At 41.6% G+C, this 17,036-nt stretch overlaps 2 protein-coding genes across 3 annotated transcripts; both read left to right on the forward strand.

Moving 5' to 3' along the window:
• The first annotated feature begins 1,455 nt into the window (after positions 1 to 1,455).
• LOC148097960 (leukocyte elastase inhibitor-like) lies at positions 1,456 to 4,187 on the forward strand. Its single transcript, XM_087831213.1, has 7 exons — positions 1,456 to 1,576; positions 1,820 to 2,003; positions 2,432 to 2,569; positions 2,653 to 2,770; positions 2,872 to 3,014; positions 3,150 to 3,308; positions 3,451 to 4,187. Exons 2-7 carry the CDS (start codon positions 1,836 to 1,838, stop codon positions 3,859 to 3,861), a joined length of 1,137 nt encoding a protein of 378 aa, XP_087687339.1. The 5' UTR covers positions 1,456 to 1,576; positions 1,820 to 1,835; the 3' UTR covers positions 3,862 to 4,187.
• On the forward strand, positions 1,462 to 14,412 carry LOC148097961 (leukocyte elastase inhibitor-like). 2 transcript variants are annotated; one of them, XM_087831209.1, is made up of 7 exons: positions 1,462 to 1,576; positions 12,051 to 12,234; positions 12,669 to 12,806; positions 12,890 to 13,007; positions 13,109 to 13,251; positions 13,385 to 13,543; positions 13,678 to 14,412. In XM_087831209.1, exons 2-7 carry the CDS (start codon positions 12,067 to 12,069, stop codon positions 14,086 to 14,088), a joined length of 1,137 nt encoding a protein of 378 aa, XP_087687335.1. In that variant the 5' UTR covers positions 1,462 to 1,576; positions 12,051 to 12,066; the 3' UTR covers positions 14,089 to 14,412. The 2 variants fall into 2 exon arrangements, with proteins under 2 accessions (XP_087687335.1, XP_087687334.1); XM_087831208.1 differs by lacking the exon at positions 1,462 to 1,576 and adding an exon at positions 10,944 to 10,990.
• The last annotated feature ends 2,624 nt before the right edge of the window (positions 14,413 to 17,036 follow it).

The raw sequence follows: 17,036 nt of genomic DNA on the forward strand, positions 1-17,036 counted from the left end.
CATTGTTAAAAGAAGAGGGAATGCTACACAGTGGAAAACACGACTCTGCCATCATATTTGAAGACTTTTCTTGCTTAAAATGATCAATTCTTCTCGGTTTACATATCTGATGTGTTTTCTGAGTTTTATTGAGAATAAAATGTGGGAAAATCACTGCACTCTGTTTTTATTTACATAGTCTCTCAACATTTATTGAAATTGGGATTATATATTACACAAAGCGTTCAGCACCATTTCTCCTGCTCTGTTTAACAACAGAGCATCACAGACTTTAGTGATAACAACTGAACTGCTTTTGCATATGTAGATCCTGGAGCTGCCCTATGTGGCTGAGGAGCTCAGCATGTTCATTCTACCCAGGATCGTCCAGCGTTACAGCAGTCCATTTGTGGAGGAGAGATGATGGAAAGCTTTGTGAAGCTGCTAATGCTGTTATACGTTTAGTAAGAAGCTTTGTAAATTTCATCTTGGAGCAGTATGGGCAGATATTGCTTGCATCTTATTAGTTGTAACTGAAAGCTCCTTAGATTCACATCTTGAAACAAGAAAATGTCAAGAAAAAAAAAAGTCTTTGTACTGTGCTCGGTGAGATGCAGCTATATGTCATGTAATAAGGGGCATGCATACAATGCCAATGACAGTTGGAGAGCAGTGTGGAGCCACTGTTATTTTTATGTTCCTCAGGCTGTAGACAGCAACATACAGCACACCACTTTAACATTCTGATAGAAGCTTTATACATACAGCTTTGAGATGAGAAGAATCAGCTGCAGATGAAGGAGAGAGAACTGGTAATCAGTTTGTATATGATAATAGATCCATGTGCACTGAGAGAGGTAAAGGTGCAGCAATATCAGGAGAGGTATTCTGATACAGAGAGAAGGGCATCTCAACAAAATGGAAATTATGACTTTGATCTTATGATAAATTTCAATGGGCACTCCACTTAATAGTTGACTCCTCAAGGGTGACAGAAGTTTAGTAATAAACAGAGCCAGTGAGAGTGAGTGGATTTAAGAAAGTGAGTGACTCAGGTGTGTCAGTTGGTTTGTCATCTGTTTTTGAGTGTGGGGGAGAGCTAGAAATGTTTACTTTTAATGCTAAGCAAGAAATATTCATGATTTATTTCCAAAACTTCCATATGATCTGCAATTTGTAGCAGATCTACTGACTATCACAAAGCAGCTGGAGCAGTCTCAAATGGAGGTCAGTCCACTACTGCCACCTGTGGCCAAGTGCCATAGTTTACTTGCAAGATTAATTTGTGACACATCTGCAGTAGAGGCTGAGTGGCTGCACTTACATCTGGATCGTTCAAATCGACCCACACACATGCTGAAAGATACGATGCCAGCAATGTGGATTGTCAGGACCAAATCCAATCATTAAGCAAAGACAACAGGGATCATTTGTTTCTGTTTACCAGCAAACCAAAACTCTTGGCCCCGCCCCCTCCCGTGACATCACGCTCCGAAGCCCTTTCCTCTTCCGTAGAATCGTCCTTTTCCAATCCTCCAACATTATTTACACTCAGCAAAGAACTGCAGTTCGACTAATATCTCACCCTGTAAATCAGGTATTCTGCTGGATTTGTCTTCGTTTTATGTGTGTGGGAATAAAGTAGCTTGTAGTTCAGATAAGCGAGTCGCTGTTGACAAGTTTCTGAAACTGCGCCGTGTCCGGTGTCTTAGCTTCAATGAGTGGGGCGGTGGTTTCTGTCTGTATGCGCTCTTTTTCTCGTTGCTTTAATATAAAGTCTTCTGTTGTGTTTCCGGTATGTAATGCTGTAGCAGCTTAAACGGTTGTTTGCATGTTACAGAAAAACACCATCAGCCATGTCCGCCGTCAGCAGCTCAAACACGGCCTTTGCCTTGGAGCTGTTCCGCACTCTGAGCCAGACAAACCCTGCTGGAAACATCTTTATGTCTCCTCTGAGCATCAGCTCAGCCCTGGCCATGGTCTACCTGGGAGCTAAAGGAGACACTGCAGCTCAGATGGCTCAGGTCAGCACACTGTCACTTGTTAGTTGCACCGCGCTGTCAGTTGATCAGCGAGCATGACTGCAACTTCAAGCCCTCGTTGTATTTTAAAAGCAGTTACGGAAGCGTTGAGCTGCCACCCAGGCAAAAGAAAAATCGAACTATATCACGTTATAACGTCAAAACGTCATTGTTCTAACAATATACCATCATGTAAATAACATATGAAGCTAGAATGTGTTATATAAATGGCATGAAAGTCCATAAAACGCACAAGCAGTATAGTTACTGAGAGCATGATGTTCAGTGAGACTGACAGTATGTTAAAGGTTATTATTAAACGTGATGCTGAAAGAATAAAGTTGTCCAGTTTCTACCTTTGGACCATAAATTGTTACATTAGGGTCGCTCAGTGTCACATCCTTTCGGTCTTTGTCTTCAATGCCACACAGGCCCTCTCATTCAGCTCAGGTGAAGGCGTCCATGCAGACTTCCAGAAACTGAACGCTGACATCAACTCACCGTCTGCATCCTACATCCTGAAACTAGCCAACCGTCTTTATGGAGAACACACTGCCCACTTCCTCCCAGTGAGTGTCCACATCAATGATTCTCTTCATAAAGTTCTTCATTACAAAGACTGGATTAATAAACAGATGTCTGCTCTCTGCAGGACTTCCTTGAAGCCACACAGAAGTACTACCAGGCAGACCTGAAGGCTGTGGACTTCATCGGAGCTCCAGAGGCGTGCAGAGCAGAGATCAACAGCTGGGTCGAGCAGCAGACAGAAAGTGAGAATGTGCATCTTCCACAGCCTGAACAGCAGGGAATCATTTTAGCATCCTCTGTGGATTATAATGAAATATTGTTGTGTTTCTGTATTTCCTGTCAGATAAGATAAAAGACCTTCTGAAGCCAGGAACAGTCAACGCAGATACCAGACTGGCTCTGGTCAATGCTGTCTACTTCAAGGGCAACTGGAAGAACCCATTTAAAGAGGCAAACACCAAAGAGATGCCCTTTAAAATCAAACAGGTAGAAATTTAACTGAAGGTTACAAAATCTGGACTCAAAGTCTGAATACAGGAAACTGTGTAAAATGTTTAAGGTAAACACCATCAGAAGCTTTATGATAACATGATCTGGTTTCCTGGATTTCCTGTGTGTCAGAATGAGACCGTACCAGTCCAGATGATGCACCAGAGGAAGAAGCTTCCCTACAACTACATTGCTGACCATGATTTGCAGATCCTGGAGCTGCCCTATGTGGGTGAGGAGCTCAGCATGTTCATTCTGCTGCCTAAGGAGTCCTCAGACCCTCTGCTGAAGGTACACAGCCTAGAAACATGCTTACTTACTTTATTAAATTTGATCATTTAAGAATTTAACAGTCAGCTCCTGATTTTGTGTATAAAATGAATTTAAATATGAGCAAAAAGAAATATGACAAAATGTATTAACTGTGTTCCAGCTGGAGAAGGAGCTAACACAGGAGAGGCTGAATGAATGGACCGACAGGAAAAACATGAGCAGCCGTTCAGAGGTTGTCCTTCACCTGCCAAAGTTCAAGCTGGAGGAAGACTACGAGCTGAATGAACCTCTGGCTAAACTGGGTATGAAGGACGTGTTCTGTGCAGGAAGGGCTGATCTGTCTGGCATGAACGGTGAAGGGAGGCTCTTCCTGTCTACGGTGGCCCACAAGGCCTTTGTGGAGGTGAACGAGGAGGGCACAGAGGCCGCTGCAGCCACAGGTGCTATGATCAGCGCTTGTTGTTATATACCGGACACACACTTCACAGCAGATCACCCCTTCCTCTTCTTCATCAGACATAATAAGACCAAGTCCATCCTGTTCTTTGGCAGATTCTCATCTCCTCAGTAGACAGAAGCAGCAGTTATTACAGCAGCATATTTTTCAGAGAAGGCCTTTTATGTTACACCATGATGATGCTAAACTGCATACTGCAGGTATTACAGCCACAATGAAAAATGAGCAGTAACAATATCACAAAAAACATCTAACAGCTGCTTTTTTCACATGTTTACAGACTTGTTAAAAGACGAGGGAATGCTACACAGTGGCAAACACTCTGTACCAACTTTTTTGAGACAGTCGTGATGCTCTTTACTCAAAATTATCAGTTTTTCTCAGTTTACACATCTGATGTGTTTTCTGTGTTTTGCTGAGAATAAAATGTGGGAAAATCATTGCAGACTGTTTTTATTTACATTTTACATAGTCTGTCAACATTTTTTAAAATTGGGGTTATACATTAAACACAGAGAATCACAGACTTTACTGATATCTGATTAACTCCACTGCTTATGCTGTTCAGTATCAACATTTCTCAAATGGTGCTCAGGCCTGCAGGGCTGTAGCACACACTACAGATATACATGACATCATTAGTCACCTGTCCAGTCCAGATTATGTAGATGAAGGAGAAGCCCTACAAATACAATCCATGAAAATGATGGAGAGGACAGATTTAAACCATGCGGCACAAAGGCTGATGGTTCAGAGAAGGCAGGCAAGAAGATGATTGGACTGCAGTAATGACAGTAACAAGTGACAGTGACAGCCAAGACTGAATACATGTGACATGTGGGATTCAGACAGCCAAGCAGGTGAGGCAGACAACATTTAATGGACAGTGAGCAAAGAAAGATGTGCAGCATTTAATCATTAACATGCACAGAAACTCCACATGTGGCTACACAAAGCAAAACCTGTATAGACTTATGAAGTTTCACTTTGCAGAAAATCAGCAGGAGAGGTTACACAATGGATTTTAATATAAAAGGCTCAATATGGTGGATTGAATGAACTTCCGTACAATGACTCATATCATCCTCAGAACCGAGTACAAAAATTCTTTCCATTGAACTTTTTTTTGTCACCCACCCAAACACATCAGATATTAATGGAAAGCCCAGGATGGCTTCTATTTAGTAGATCGGGACATAGTAAGATATCTCAAATGAGTCAAAAGACATAGACTAAAAACAAATGTCCATTGCAGAGGAAATAAATGAATAAGCTGGTTTTCAGGAGGATATGAAAGCAATGCTAAATGTACCTCTCTATCAGGAAACAGTGACACAGTAGTGTGCAAGGATGATGCAAACATATGAATCCTGCCTGTCGCTGAAGCAGTGTCGTGGTTAAGAAAGAGCCTCGGGCATCTAGGTCCAGCAAATAAGTCCCCGAGCCCCCTCAGCAGAAATCTGAAATTGCACAACACACATTGACATAATTTTGAAATGAAAACCCTAAAAACCCGAATGCTGATAAACTATTTCAGTGGCAATCATGATAACCAACATGACTGAGGAGGTGGGTGTGATACAAATTTCTTTATTTTATTATGATCAAATGTTTTTGCAATTTCACTTTAGTAATAGTAATATCACTTTTTGTGTCATGTAGTTATATACATATATGATAGCATCACAAATGTGTTTTATGCTTTATTACACAAACAGAGTTAGGTCATTGTGAGTAAGTTAGAGACATCCAGGCGTTGTGGGGATTAGACAGATAGTGAGACTCCTTCTCCTTTACTCGTGGAAGAAGGCGCCTTCAGGAAGTTAATCTTTAGGTGACGGTTAAGTAAAAAACAAGGTCATAACTCTCTCTGGGAGGATAAGCTAAAAGTATAGACCCATGTGATGTGGCAATGCGTAAGTGTTGTGGAATGTCTTTGTCTGTATGTTTTGTCACTTTGCATACAAGGCAAGGCGCTGCCTTGTACAAGGCACGCCCAAGGCAGCGCCCATCTTCAGACGGGCGCTGCCTTGTGCGCTGCCTTTCGTGTTTAACCGGATTGCTCTCTCTGCTGCAGCATGTTATTAAACCAAATCAAAAGAACGTCTTGATGCACGCTCAATCATCCAGGTAAGTAAATCCCAAAAAGTTGATTCTGTTCATCTGGACGTAGCGTTTTCAGTGGGAGAAACATTTCATCACTCTTTCAAGTGACTTCCTCAGTCTCAGCTGACTGCAGGTTTCCCCAATCTTATAAACAGTACATTTGCATAATGACTGAAACCAGCACCACTGAATGAACAATGGGCTGGGACGTCAGTTCCTAGATCATTAGTATGAAAATTCTCATGAACATTGAACAAAAACCACTGATCAAAGCTCATTGATCAAGGACCGCTGATCAATGGCCATGAGTACCATTCACAGACAGATGGGGAATGGCTGCAAAGGGAAGAACGCTGGTTTAAGCGTGGAGTCAAGGAGACCATTTGGGTGAAAAGGGAAATACCATCTCTGAATCGAGGAGGGGGCCTAAGGGTGCATCTTTCACCATCTTACAATGCTGTGATTGCAGCCATTCCCTTTTCGTTACTGTTCGTCTGATTTTGGCTCCAGAAACACACCAGCGTACCCCATCGTGACACGAGGTTCTAAACACTATCAATCACGGCCATACTGATGAGGGTTAACTCAATGATCCAGCATTGACTGAAGCTCAGGTGCGGCTACCTCCAGCGCCGGAACACTTCTGAGCTGAGAGGTCGCTTCGACGACACAAACAAAAACAGCGCACATGGACACAACGGGCAGGTAGGCCGCGGAAAACTGCCGGACCCTGACGGTTCCTCCCAATCAGTGAGACTTCCTGCCCCCGGAAGTCTCACTGCAGTTTTCCACATGAGCGTTGAAGTCTCTCAGTAAGACAATGCAGTCATTTCACTAAATGCTTCTATATTAACGTGAACCTGCCGCAAGTAGCATTTGGCCTGAGTGGGTTGAAAGGAAGCTTGTGGAATGACCAGGCTGAGGATGCAAGCTCGTTAACATACTGGCCTATTGATGCCAGTATTGAGCTGAATCATTGCTAGAAAAATATTGCAGTCATATTTAAGTTGATCACTAATTGGTGCTAAAAGAGTGACTGATCATTGCATTTGCTCTGGGTAAACCGAGCATGGAAATACCTGAAACACCAAGGCCACATAAAGCAAGTTCACAAGAATGCACAACTGTGAGAATTTCCAAACTTTTTTTTTTTTCCAAAAAATCACATCTTAGGGATGACAGTGTTGACATTCATTTAAAACAAATATGCTCTCAATTAAAAGACATAATTATATAGCATTGTCAACACACAGGGACAATGTTTGAATGAATGCAGAGAGTATATAAAGGAACATGGAAACAGCCTATAACATGCATAGTGTTTGGCAAGTGATGTACATGTGTATATATCAGTGGCTGTCAATAAAGTTTCTCTCTCTCAGACTGTGTTCAAGTCCAGAAAATGGCAAACGCCTGTGTGTTTATTCCCCCGTAATTATCCTCAGTGCAGTCTAGATAATAGACTGGAAAACCTTCCAATGAGTCAAGCAGGAAGGACTACGCATTCCAAATGAGCAATGAGGAGCCACTGTTATTTTTATGTTCCTCAGGCTGTAGACAGCAACATACAGCACGCCACTTCAACATTCTGATAGAAGCTTTATACATACAGCTTTGAGATGAGAAGAATCAGCTGCAGATGAAGGAGAGAGAACTGGTAATCAGTTTGTATATGATAATAGATCCATGTGCACTGAGAGAGGTAAAGGTGCAGCAATATCAGGAGAGGAATTTTGATACAGAGAGAAGGGCATCTCAACAAAATGGAAATTATGACTTTGATCTTATGATCAATTTCAGTGGGCACTCCACTAAATAGTTGACTCCTCATGGGAGACACAAATATGTAAAAAAAAAAAAAAAAAGTAAGGTCGTTTTTGCCGTTGAAAGATACGGACTCACATTAATTACCTCAAACTGGCAATAAAGTATTTGCTGGAACTAAGACATGATAAAATATGGACATGGATACAGAGGTCTGAAATGAAAAGCCAGTGCACTGCAATGTCCTTAAACCTGCATTCTTTTTAATGGGCAGCAATTAGCATTACTTATGGTGCAAAAAGTTTCACTTCTACAGAATACTGTGAGGCCAAAGATTACGGTTCCACAGAGAGGCCGGGCCCTCTCACAAGCTCTCTATCGCCATCTGCTGACACTCTAAAACCTCCATCACTCCTACACTGTATGCAGCTGTGTGTGCCGCTGTTCTTTCATGGAAAGGAGAATTTTTTTGGCTGTTTTACAGTTATTGAATGATTTTAGTTATTTTTAATATATGACACTTTCATCTGTTAACAGTTAAAGTTGAAAGTTTTAAGAATAACCATCACTTCAATATGCTTCCAATCAGCAATGAAGAAAAAAATATTTTAGTGTTGTTCTTTGTTTGTGTTTGTTTTTTTTGTTTTTAGATTTAACATATTTATTGCTCGAAAAACAAACTCACCCTGAAGATCAAGAATGCCCATCATGAAGAACAGGGGCGATTCTAGAATCAGAGCTTTGGGGGTGCTGAGCACCCAGAGAGCTGCCCAGCCAGGCAAGATAAACCTGTCTCTGTCAGTCCCTGCATCCTTAAATGTTGTCCCGAGTTCTCTCTGACTGTCACTTTGGTGCATTTAAACCCCTGTTCCTCCCTGTCTTCATCGTCTGTTGTATTCATCTCCATTATCAGTCATCATAATTTTACCATCTCTGTGTAAGTCTGCAAATTTCTTTATTAAATCATGAGATTCTTAAATTCATCAAGTCTCTCTGTGCCTGGGTCCTCGTCACAAAACATGACATCACTGTTTTGTACATTTTAACACAATTTAATCCCCACATTTGTGAAAGAAAAGCAAAACACTTTTTTGAAAAGTCTGTAACAAAACCATCAAATCTGATCAAAGTTATTTAAATGCTGCTAAAGAAGAATGGATTGGAATAGAAAAAATCCTAACCTTAATTACTGGGTGAGAATAATGAATGATGCTCATAGTGAGTAAGAAGTAAACTGAGTGCATTTTTTGGACAGAGATTCACATTTAATGTGTATGTATAATATAATACAGATACATAAAAAACACTCCCGAAGCAGAATAAATTGTTACAAATAAATTATTACATAATATTAATAAAAACTATAAAAATGGAGGCAACTTTGCCTGTGGTAGAATGTATACAATGTGTACAATGTATGCAGATACTAATTTTACTAATTTAATAATACTAATTTTCTGTTGTAAGATTTATGAGTTTCATGCTTTCATAGTGGTCCTTAGGAGAGCTTGACATTTTATCAGGTGGTACACACTGTAAAAAGTTTGAGAAACACTGAGAAGTGTATGTGTGCTTTTGGAAAACATTTAAAGCTGCTGTACAGAATCTTTGAAACAAGCTTAAAACATTTTTAGAATATAAACAGAGCACTCTGCTTCTCTTTACAGCTCCTCACTCCACCAGGGCTGTTTGGCACTTTCTGATAGTGCGCAAATGTGATGTACGTACTGCGGCAGTCATACAGACAACTGGACGGTCCAAAAGCTGGCCTACCTATTACTGGCTGAGGTTTTAGAAGAGTTGTGGCTGAACCACATAAAAATATATCATTAATTTTAATCTCCCCAATCCATTATAATGTTATGTTGGAATGTTGTTAAAGAGGGTCAAAATGTTTCAACCCAGTTTGTTTTGCAGATTCTGTATAGCAGCTTTAATATAGGGAGGACACAACTTCCAGATTGTGTGAGTTTCTGTTGTGCCTGTCACTGTTTCCTGTCTGTTTTCTTACCTGGTTCTTCCTGACCTTGCCCTTTCTCCTCACATTCCCCTCTTTCCTCTCTCCCTCTTTGGACTGACAATCATACACAAATAGATTGTATTAAATTAGATGAAAATTAAATTAATATGAAAAAATACTATTAAGATCACTAATAAAAAAGTCCTCTCTCAGTGTACTTTCAACCAAAAGGCAAATAACCAAACCACATGAACATCTAATAAAAGATATAAATATTGAAACACTGATCCAACATTATTCTTGATTGACGGATCATTTGATCTTACACTTTTACCTGAATGTGGCTCCTTTTTTTTGAAAAAACTTCCTCATATTCATTATGAACCTGGCTGTCTCTCTGTACGCACACACGCACACACACACACACACACAACAGGAGTTATAAGGTTAATGGGCATTCAGTCAGTTAGCTAGTTAGTATCCATTTAAAACAGGACAGTGGTCACAACTTTAGGCTACGGAAAATTTAAAGTTTTAGATTTTTAAATAGGCTGTATACATTTCAATGGGAGGAACAGGACGGTGAAATGTCGCTGAATTTACTACAGAGCAGGACGGATTGTAGGGTAGCAAACATTGTCGGAAAACACGTTTTCAACACTGCAGGTTACCTGGTGTAATGTTTTTCAGTTAAAACGAAACATGGTCTGACTCCTACCTAACTATATAAAGAGTAACTGAAGGTTAAATGCAGCTAATATATCCTGTTTTAAGCCAGGCACTCATACCTCCGCTCTGCTGTGTCTCAGCCACCATCGCTCTGGCAGCAAGAGCGCTAGAGCCAGAGCAGGAGAGAGCTGGAACAAACCATTTTGGGAGGGGGGGTTATCTATACTTTTGTTGTTAAAATGTTACGTCTCAAACAAGTACAGTACTGTATGCTTTTTATATTTTTAGTAGTGTGTCACACAAACAGCAAATATTGTCAAAAAAGGAAGGAATCTTTGGGGGTGCTTTGATTCATTTTGGGGGTGCTGAAGCACCCCCAAAAATGGGCTAAAATCGCCCCTGATGAAGAAGAAGAAAGCTGGATACCAGAATCGGGAAAGCCTTGAAGGATGTTAGTCGGCTAACAGAGGTACAGGAGGGCATCATGAGATACAGGTCCCGGATGATGTAACAGACGAAGAAAAAATACCACCAGTTAGCAATGAGGAAACATTTCCGGCCAGAACACAGGAGTATTTTATAGAGGAATGTATTTCCTTTTTGGGATTAAGAGGGTTGGTTTAAAATGCACACACTGCATTGGTGCAAGGTCGTGGGGCGTGACTCATGGGTGTGTATTGGGCAATAAATGTTGTTGCACTCACCTGTTCAGCGCAACTGCTGTTTGATGAGCAGAGACGTAAGGTGAGCATGGGGTAAAACTTTCTGTTGACCGCAACTGAATGCGCAGTGCGTCTGATTCTGCGGGTGGATATCGCAATTTGGCATAATAATTGGTGTAAAACTTTGAGAGTGCCAGTCATCTTTCTTTGTGAAGTCTGTGCATTTGTTTTATATTGGATCCCATGTACTGATGTGTGTTTTGAATAGTATAATGGTTGAATAAAGAGAACAGTAGCTCAGAAGTGCATTTCCTGCGTTATTGTTGCGTGTCGTCAGTATCCCCATGTTTAGCCTGCCGCGGCCGTTGGTTTAGAGGAGCCGTAATATATGTGGTTAATAATCAGATCGGAGAGGAGACACTGTGTTCTGTGAGTTCAACTTGCAGTCAGAGATTACAGCCAGACTGAAAAATGTGCTTTTTAGAACAGGCTCCATGTCTCGTAGGAACTAAATGAATAACCAATGAGCTGCACTAAAGGAGCTTCATTCTCTGAAACATTCCCATCAGCCGTTCCCGTCAGAGTCGATCGATCTGAGTTCCGGTTTACACACGAGATCTAGTCATGCTGTTCTCTGTAAAATAAGCCATCACCAGAAGAGGATTCCACTGCCACTGGAAACAGAAAAAAGTGGGGACGACTTTTCTTACAGAATTCTGAGATTAAAGTCCCCACTTTTTTTTTTCTTGTTTTTTGCCCTGATCGTCTTCCATAGGACCGCATTTCTTTATTCCACAAACCTTATTTACACGCTTTTCTCATTCCTGTGCTCATCCTCGTTTTATGTGTCTACGAGTTTCACTTATCGTTCTCTTCTCATCTTGCTTTGAATTTCTCGCACTCAGTGAGTAAAGCGTGCTTAAGTCAAGAAATCAGCTTTGTGAAAACAGCTCAGGTTGTTAAAATAAATGCACAGCTGGCAGATGATTGGGGTCATTTTCTATATTCTCCCAGCAGTGCTGGTGTTACTTCCTGAAGTGTGTTGTGTTGTTTTTCCCCATCATTGCGTTAATATAAAGTCTCCTATTGTGTTTCCGGTATGTAATGCTGTAGCAGCTTAAACGGTTGTTTGCATGTTACAGAAAAACACCATCAGCCATGTCCGCCGTCAGCAACTCAAACACAGCCTTTGCCTTGGAGCTGTTCCGCACTCTGAGCCAGACAAACCCTGCTGGAAACATCTTTATCTCTCCTCTGAGCATCAGCTCAGCCCTGGCCATGGTCTACCTGGGAGCTAAAGGAGACACTGCAGCTCAGATGGCTCAGGTCAGCGCACTATCACTTGTTAGTTGCACCGCGCTGTCAGTTGATCAGCGAGCATGACTGCAACTTCAAGCCCTCGTTGTATTTTAAAAGCAGTTACGGAAGCGTTGAGCTGCCACCTAGGCAAAAGAAAAATCTAACTATATCACGTTATAACGTCAAAACTTCATTGTTCTAACAATACACCATCATGTAAATAACATATGAAGCTAGAATGTGTTATATAAATGGCATGAAAGTCCATAAAACGCACAAGCAGTATAGTTACTGAGAGCATGATGTTCAGTGCGACTGACAGTATGTTAAAGGTTATTATTAAACTTGATGCTGAAAGAATAAAGTTTTCCAGTTTCTGCCTTTGGACCATAAATTGTTATGTTAGGGTCGCTCAGGCTCAGTGTCACATCCTTTCACTCTTTGTCTTCAATGCCACACAGGCCCTCTCATTCAGCTCAGGTGAAGGCGTCCATGCAGACTTCCAGAAACTGAACGCTGACATCAACTCACCGTCTGCATCCTACATCCTGAAACTAGCCAACCGTCTTTATGGAGAAAACACTGCCCACTTCCTCCCAGTGAGTGTCCACATCAATGATTCTCTTCATAAAGTTCTTCATTACAAAGACTGGATTAATAAACACATGTCTGCTCTCTGCAGGACTTCCTTGAAGCCACACAGAAGTACTACCAGGCAGACCTGAAGACTGTGGACTTCATCGGAGCTCCAGAGGCGTGCAGAGCAGAGATCAACAGCTGGGTCGAGCAGCAGACAGAAAGTGAGAATGTGCATCTTCCACAGCCTGAACAGCAGGGAATCATTTTAGCATCCTCTGTGGATTATAATGAAATATTGTTGTGTTTCTGTATTTCCTGTCAGATAAGATAAAAGACCTTCTGAAGCCAGGAACAGTCGACAAAGATACCAGACTGGCTCTGGTCAATGCTGTCTACTTCAAGGGCAACTGGAAGAACCCATTTAAAGAGGCAAACACCAAAGAGATGCCCTTTAAAATCAAACAGGTAGAAATTTAACTGAAGGTTACAAAATCTGGACTCAAAGTCTGAATACAGGAAACTGTAGAATGTTTAAGGTAAACACCATCAGAAGCTTTATGATAACATGATCTGGTTTCCTGGATTTCCTGTGTGTCAGAATGAGACCGTACCAGTCCAGATGATGCACCAGAGGAAGAAGCTTCCCTACAACTACATTGCTGACCATGATTTGCAGATCCTGGAGCTGCCCTATGTGGGTGAGGAGCTCAGCATGTTCATTCTGCTGCCTAAGGAGTCCTCAGATCCTCTGCTGAAGGTACACAGCCTAGAAACATGCTTACTTACTTTATTAAATTTGATCATTTAACAGACCGCTTCTGATTTCATGTATAAAATGAATTTAAATATGAGCAAAAAGAAATATGACAAAATGTATTAACTGTGTTCCAGCTGGAGAAGGAGCTAACACAGGAGAGGCTGAATGAATGGACCGACAGGAAAAACATGAGCAGCCGTTCAGAGGTTGTCCTTCACCTGCCAAAGTTCAAGCTGGAGGAAGACTACGAGCTGAATGATCCTCTGGCTAAACTGGGTATGAAGGACGTGTTCTGTGCAGGAAGGGCTGACCTGTCTGGCATGAACGGTGAAGGGAGGCTCTTCCTGTCTACGGTGGCCCACAAGGCCTTTGTGGAGGTGAACGAGGAGGGCACAGAGGCCGCTGCAGCCACAGGTGCTATGATCGGCGCTTGTTGTTATATACCGGACACACACTTCACAGCAGATCACCCCTTCCTCTTCTTCATCAGACACAATAAGACCAAGTCCATCCTGTTCTTTGGCAGATTCTCATCTCCTCAGTAGACAGAAGCAGCAGTTATTACAGCAGCATATTTTTCAGAGAAGGCCTTTTATGTTACACCATGATGACGCTAAACTGCATACTGCAGGTATTACAGCCACAATGAAAAATGAGCAGTAACAATATCACAAAACATCTAACAGCTGCTTTTTTCACATGTTTACAGACTTGTTAAAAGACGAGGGAATGCTACACAGTGGCAAACACTCTGTACCAACTTTTTTGAGACAGTCGTGATGCTCTTTACTCAAAATTATCAGTTTTTCTCAGTTTACACATCTGATGTGTTTTCTGTGTTTTGCTGAGAATAAAATGTGGGAAAATCATTGCAGACTGTTTTTATTTACATTTTACATAGTCTGTCAACATTTTTTAAAATTGGGGTTATACATTAAACACAGAGAATCACAGACTTTACTGATATCTGATTAACTCCACTGCTTATGCTGTTCAGTATCAACATTTCTCAAATGGTGCTCAGGCCTGCAGGGCTGTAGCACACACTACAGATATACATGACATCATTAGTCACCTGTCCAGTCCAGATTATGTAGATGAAGGAGAAGCCCTACAAATACAATCCATGAAAATGATGGAGAGGACAGATTTAAACCATGCGGCACAAAGGCTGATGGTTCAGAGAAGGCAGGCAAGAAGATGATTGGACTGCAGTAATGACAGTAACAAGTGACAGTGACAGCCAAGACCGAATACATGTGACATGTGGGATTCAGACAGCCAAGCAGGTGAGGCAGACAACATTTAATGGACAGTGAGCAAAGAAAGATGTGCAGCATTTAATCATTAACATGCACAGAAACTCCACATGTGGCTACACAAAGCAAAACCTGTATAGACTTATGAAGTTTCACTTTGCAGAAAATCAGCAGGATAGGTTACACAATGGATTTTAATATAAAAGGCTCAATATGGTGGATTGAATGAACTTCCGTACAATGACTCATATCATCCTGAGAACCGAGTACAAAAATTCTTTCCATTGAACTTTTTTTTGTCACCCACCCAAACACATCAGATATTAATGGAAAGCCCAGGATGGCTTCTATTTAGTAGATCAGGACATAGTAAGATATCTCAAATGAGTCAAAAGACATAGACTAAAAACAAATGTCCATTGCAGAGGAAATAAATGAATAAGCTGGTTTTCAGGAGGATATGAAAGCAATGCTAAATGTACCTCTCTATCAGGAAACAGTGACACAGTAGTGTGCAAGGATGATGCAAACATATGAATCCTGCCTGTCGCTGAAGCAGTGTCGTGGTTAAGAAAGAGCCTCGGGCATCTAGGTCCAGCAAATAAGTCCCTGAGCCCCCTCAGCAGAAATCTGAAATTGCACAACACACATTGACATAATTTTGAAATGAAAACCCTAAAAACCCAAATGCTGATAAACTATTTCAGTGGCAATCATGATAACCAACATGACTGAGGAGGTGGGTGTGATACAAATTTCTTTATTTTATTATGATCAAATGTTTTTGCAATTTCACTTTAGTAATAGTAATATCACTTTTTGTGTCATGTAGTTATATACATATATGATAGCATCACAAATGTGTTTTATGCTTTATTACACAAACAGAGTTAGGTCATTGTGAGTAAGTTAGAGACATCCAGGCGTTGTGGGGATTAGACAGATAGTGGAACTCCTTCTCCTTTACTCATGGAAGAAGGCGCCTTCAGGAAGTTAATCTTTAGGTGACTGTTAAGTAAAAAACAAGGTCATAACTCTTTCTGGGAGAATAAGCTAAAAGTATAGACCCATGTGATGTGGCAATGCGTAAGTGTTGTGGAATGTCTTTGTCTGTATGTTTTGTCACTTTGCATACAAGGCACCCACAAGGCAAGGCGCTGCCTTGTACAAGGCAGCGCACAAGGCAGCGCCCATCTTCAGACGGGCGCTGCCTTGTGCGCTGCCTTTCGTGTTTAACCGGATTGCTCTCTCTGCTGCAGCATGTTATTAAACCAAATCAAAAGAACGTCTTGATGCACGCTCAATCATCCAGGTAAGTAAATCCCAAAAAGTTGATTCTGTTCATCTGGACGTAGCGTTTTCAGCGGGAGAAACATTTCATCACTCTTTCAAGTGACTTCCTCAGTCTCAGCTGACTGCAGGTTTCCCCAATCTTATAAACAGTACATTTGCATAATGACTGAAACCAGCACCACTGAATGAACAATGGGCTGGGACGTCAGTTCCTAGATCATTAGTATGAAAATTCTCATGAACATTGAACAAAAACCACTGATCAAAGCTCATTGATCAAGGACCGCTGATCAATGGCCATGAGTACCATTCACAGACAGATGGGGAATGGCTGCAAAGGGAAGAACGCTGGTTTAAGCGTGGAGTCAAGGAGACCATTTGGGTGAAAAGGGAAATACCATCTCTGAATCGAGGAGGGGGCCTAAGGGTGCATCTTTCACCATCTTACAATGCTGTGATTGCAGCCATTCCCTTTTCGTTACTGTTCGTCTGATTTTGGCTCCAGAAACACACCAGCGTACCCCATCGTGACACGAGGTTCTAAACACTATCAATCACGGCCATACTGATGAGGGTTAACTCAATGATCCAGCATTGACTGAAGCTCAGGTGCGGCTACCTCCAGCGCCGGAACACTTCTGAGCTGAGAGGTCGCTTCGACGACACAAACAAAAACAGCGCACATGGACACAACGGGCAGGTAGGCCGCGGAAAACTGCCGGACCCTGACGGTTCCTCCCAATCAGTGAGACTTCCTGCCCCCGGAAGTCTCAGTGTAGTTTCCCACATGAGCGTTGAAGTCTCTCAGTAAGACAATGCAGTCATTTCACTAAATGCTTCTATATTAACGTGAACCTGCCGCAAGGAGCATTTGGCCTGAGTGGGTTGAAAGGAAGCTTGTGGAATGACCAGGCTGAGGATGCAAGCTCGTTAACATACTG

This window comes from Neolamprologus brichardi, chromosome 17, assembly GCF_056152115.1.
Source record: "Neolamprologus brichardi isolate AB-2024 chromosome 17, ASM5615211v1, whole genome shotgun sequence".
In the NCBI taxonomy this organism is placed as follows: Eukaryota; Metazoa; Chordata; class Actinopteri; order Cichliformes; family Cichlidae; genus Neolamprologus; species Neolamprologus brichardi.

Excerpts from the sequence above, each read along its gene's own strand:
- LOC148097961 (XM_087831208.1), top strand. Across the intron at positions 12,235-12,668 it reads CTGCAGCTCAGATGGCTCAG|GCCCTCTCATTCAGCTCAGG; the intron begins GTCAGCGCACTA and ends AATGCCACACAG. Across the intron at positions 13,252-13,384 it reads TGCCCTTTAAAATCAAACAG|AATGAGACCGTACCAGTCCA; the intron begins GTAGAAATTTAA and ends CCTGTGTGTCAG.
- LOC148097960 (XM_087831213.1), top strand. The coding sequence starts at position 1,836 with ATGTCCGCCGTCAGCAGCTCAAACACGGCCTTTGCCTTGGAGCTGTTC. Across the intron at positions 2,004-2,431 it reads CTGCAGCTCAGATGGCTCAG|GCCCTCTCATTCAGCTCAGG; the intron begins GTCAGCACACTG and ends AATGCCACACAG. Across the intron at positions 2,570-2,652 it reads ACACTGCCCACTTCCTCCCA|GACTTCCTTGAAGCCACACA; the intron begins GTGAGTGTCCAC and ends TGCTCTCTGCAG.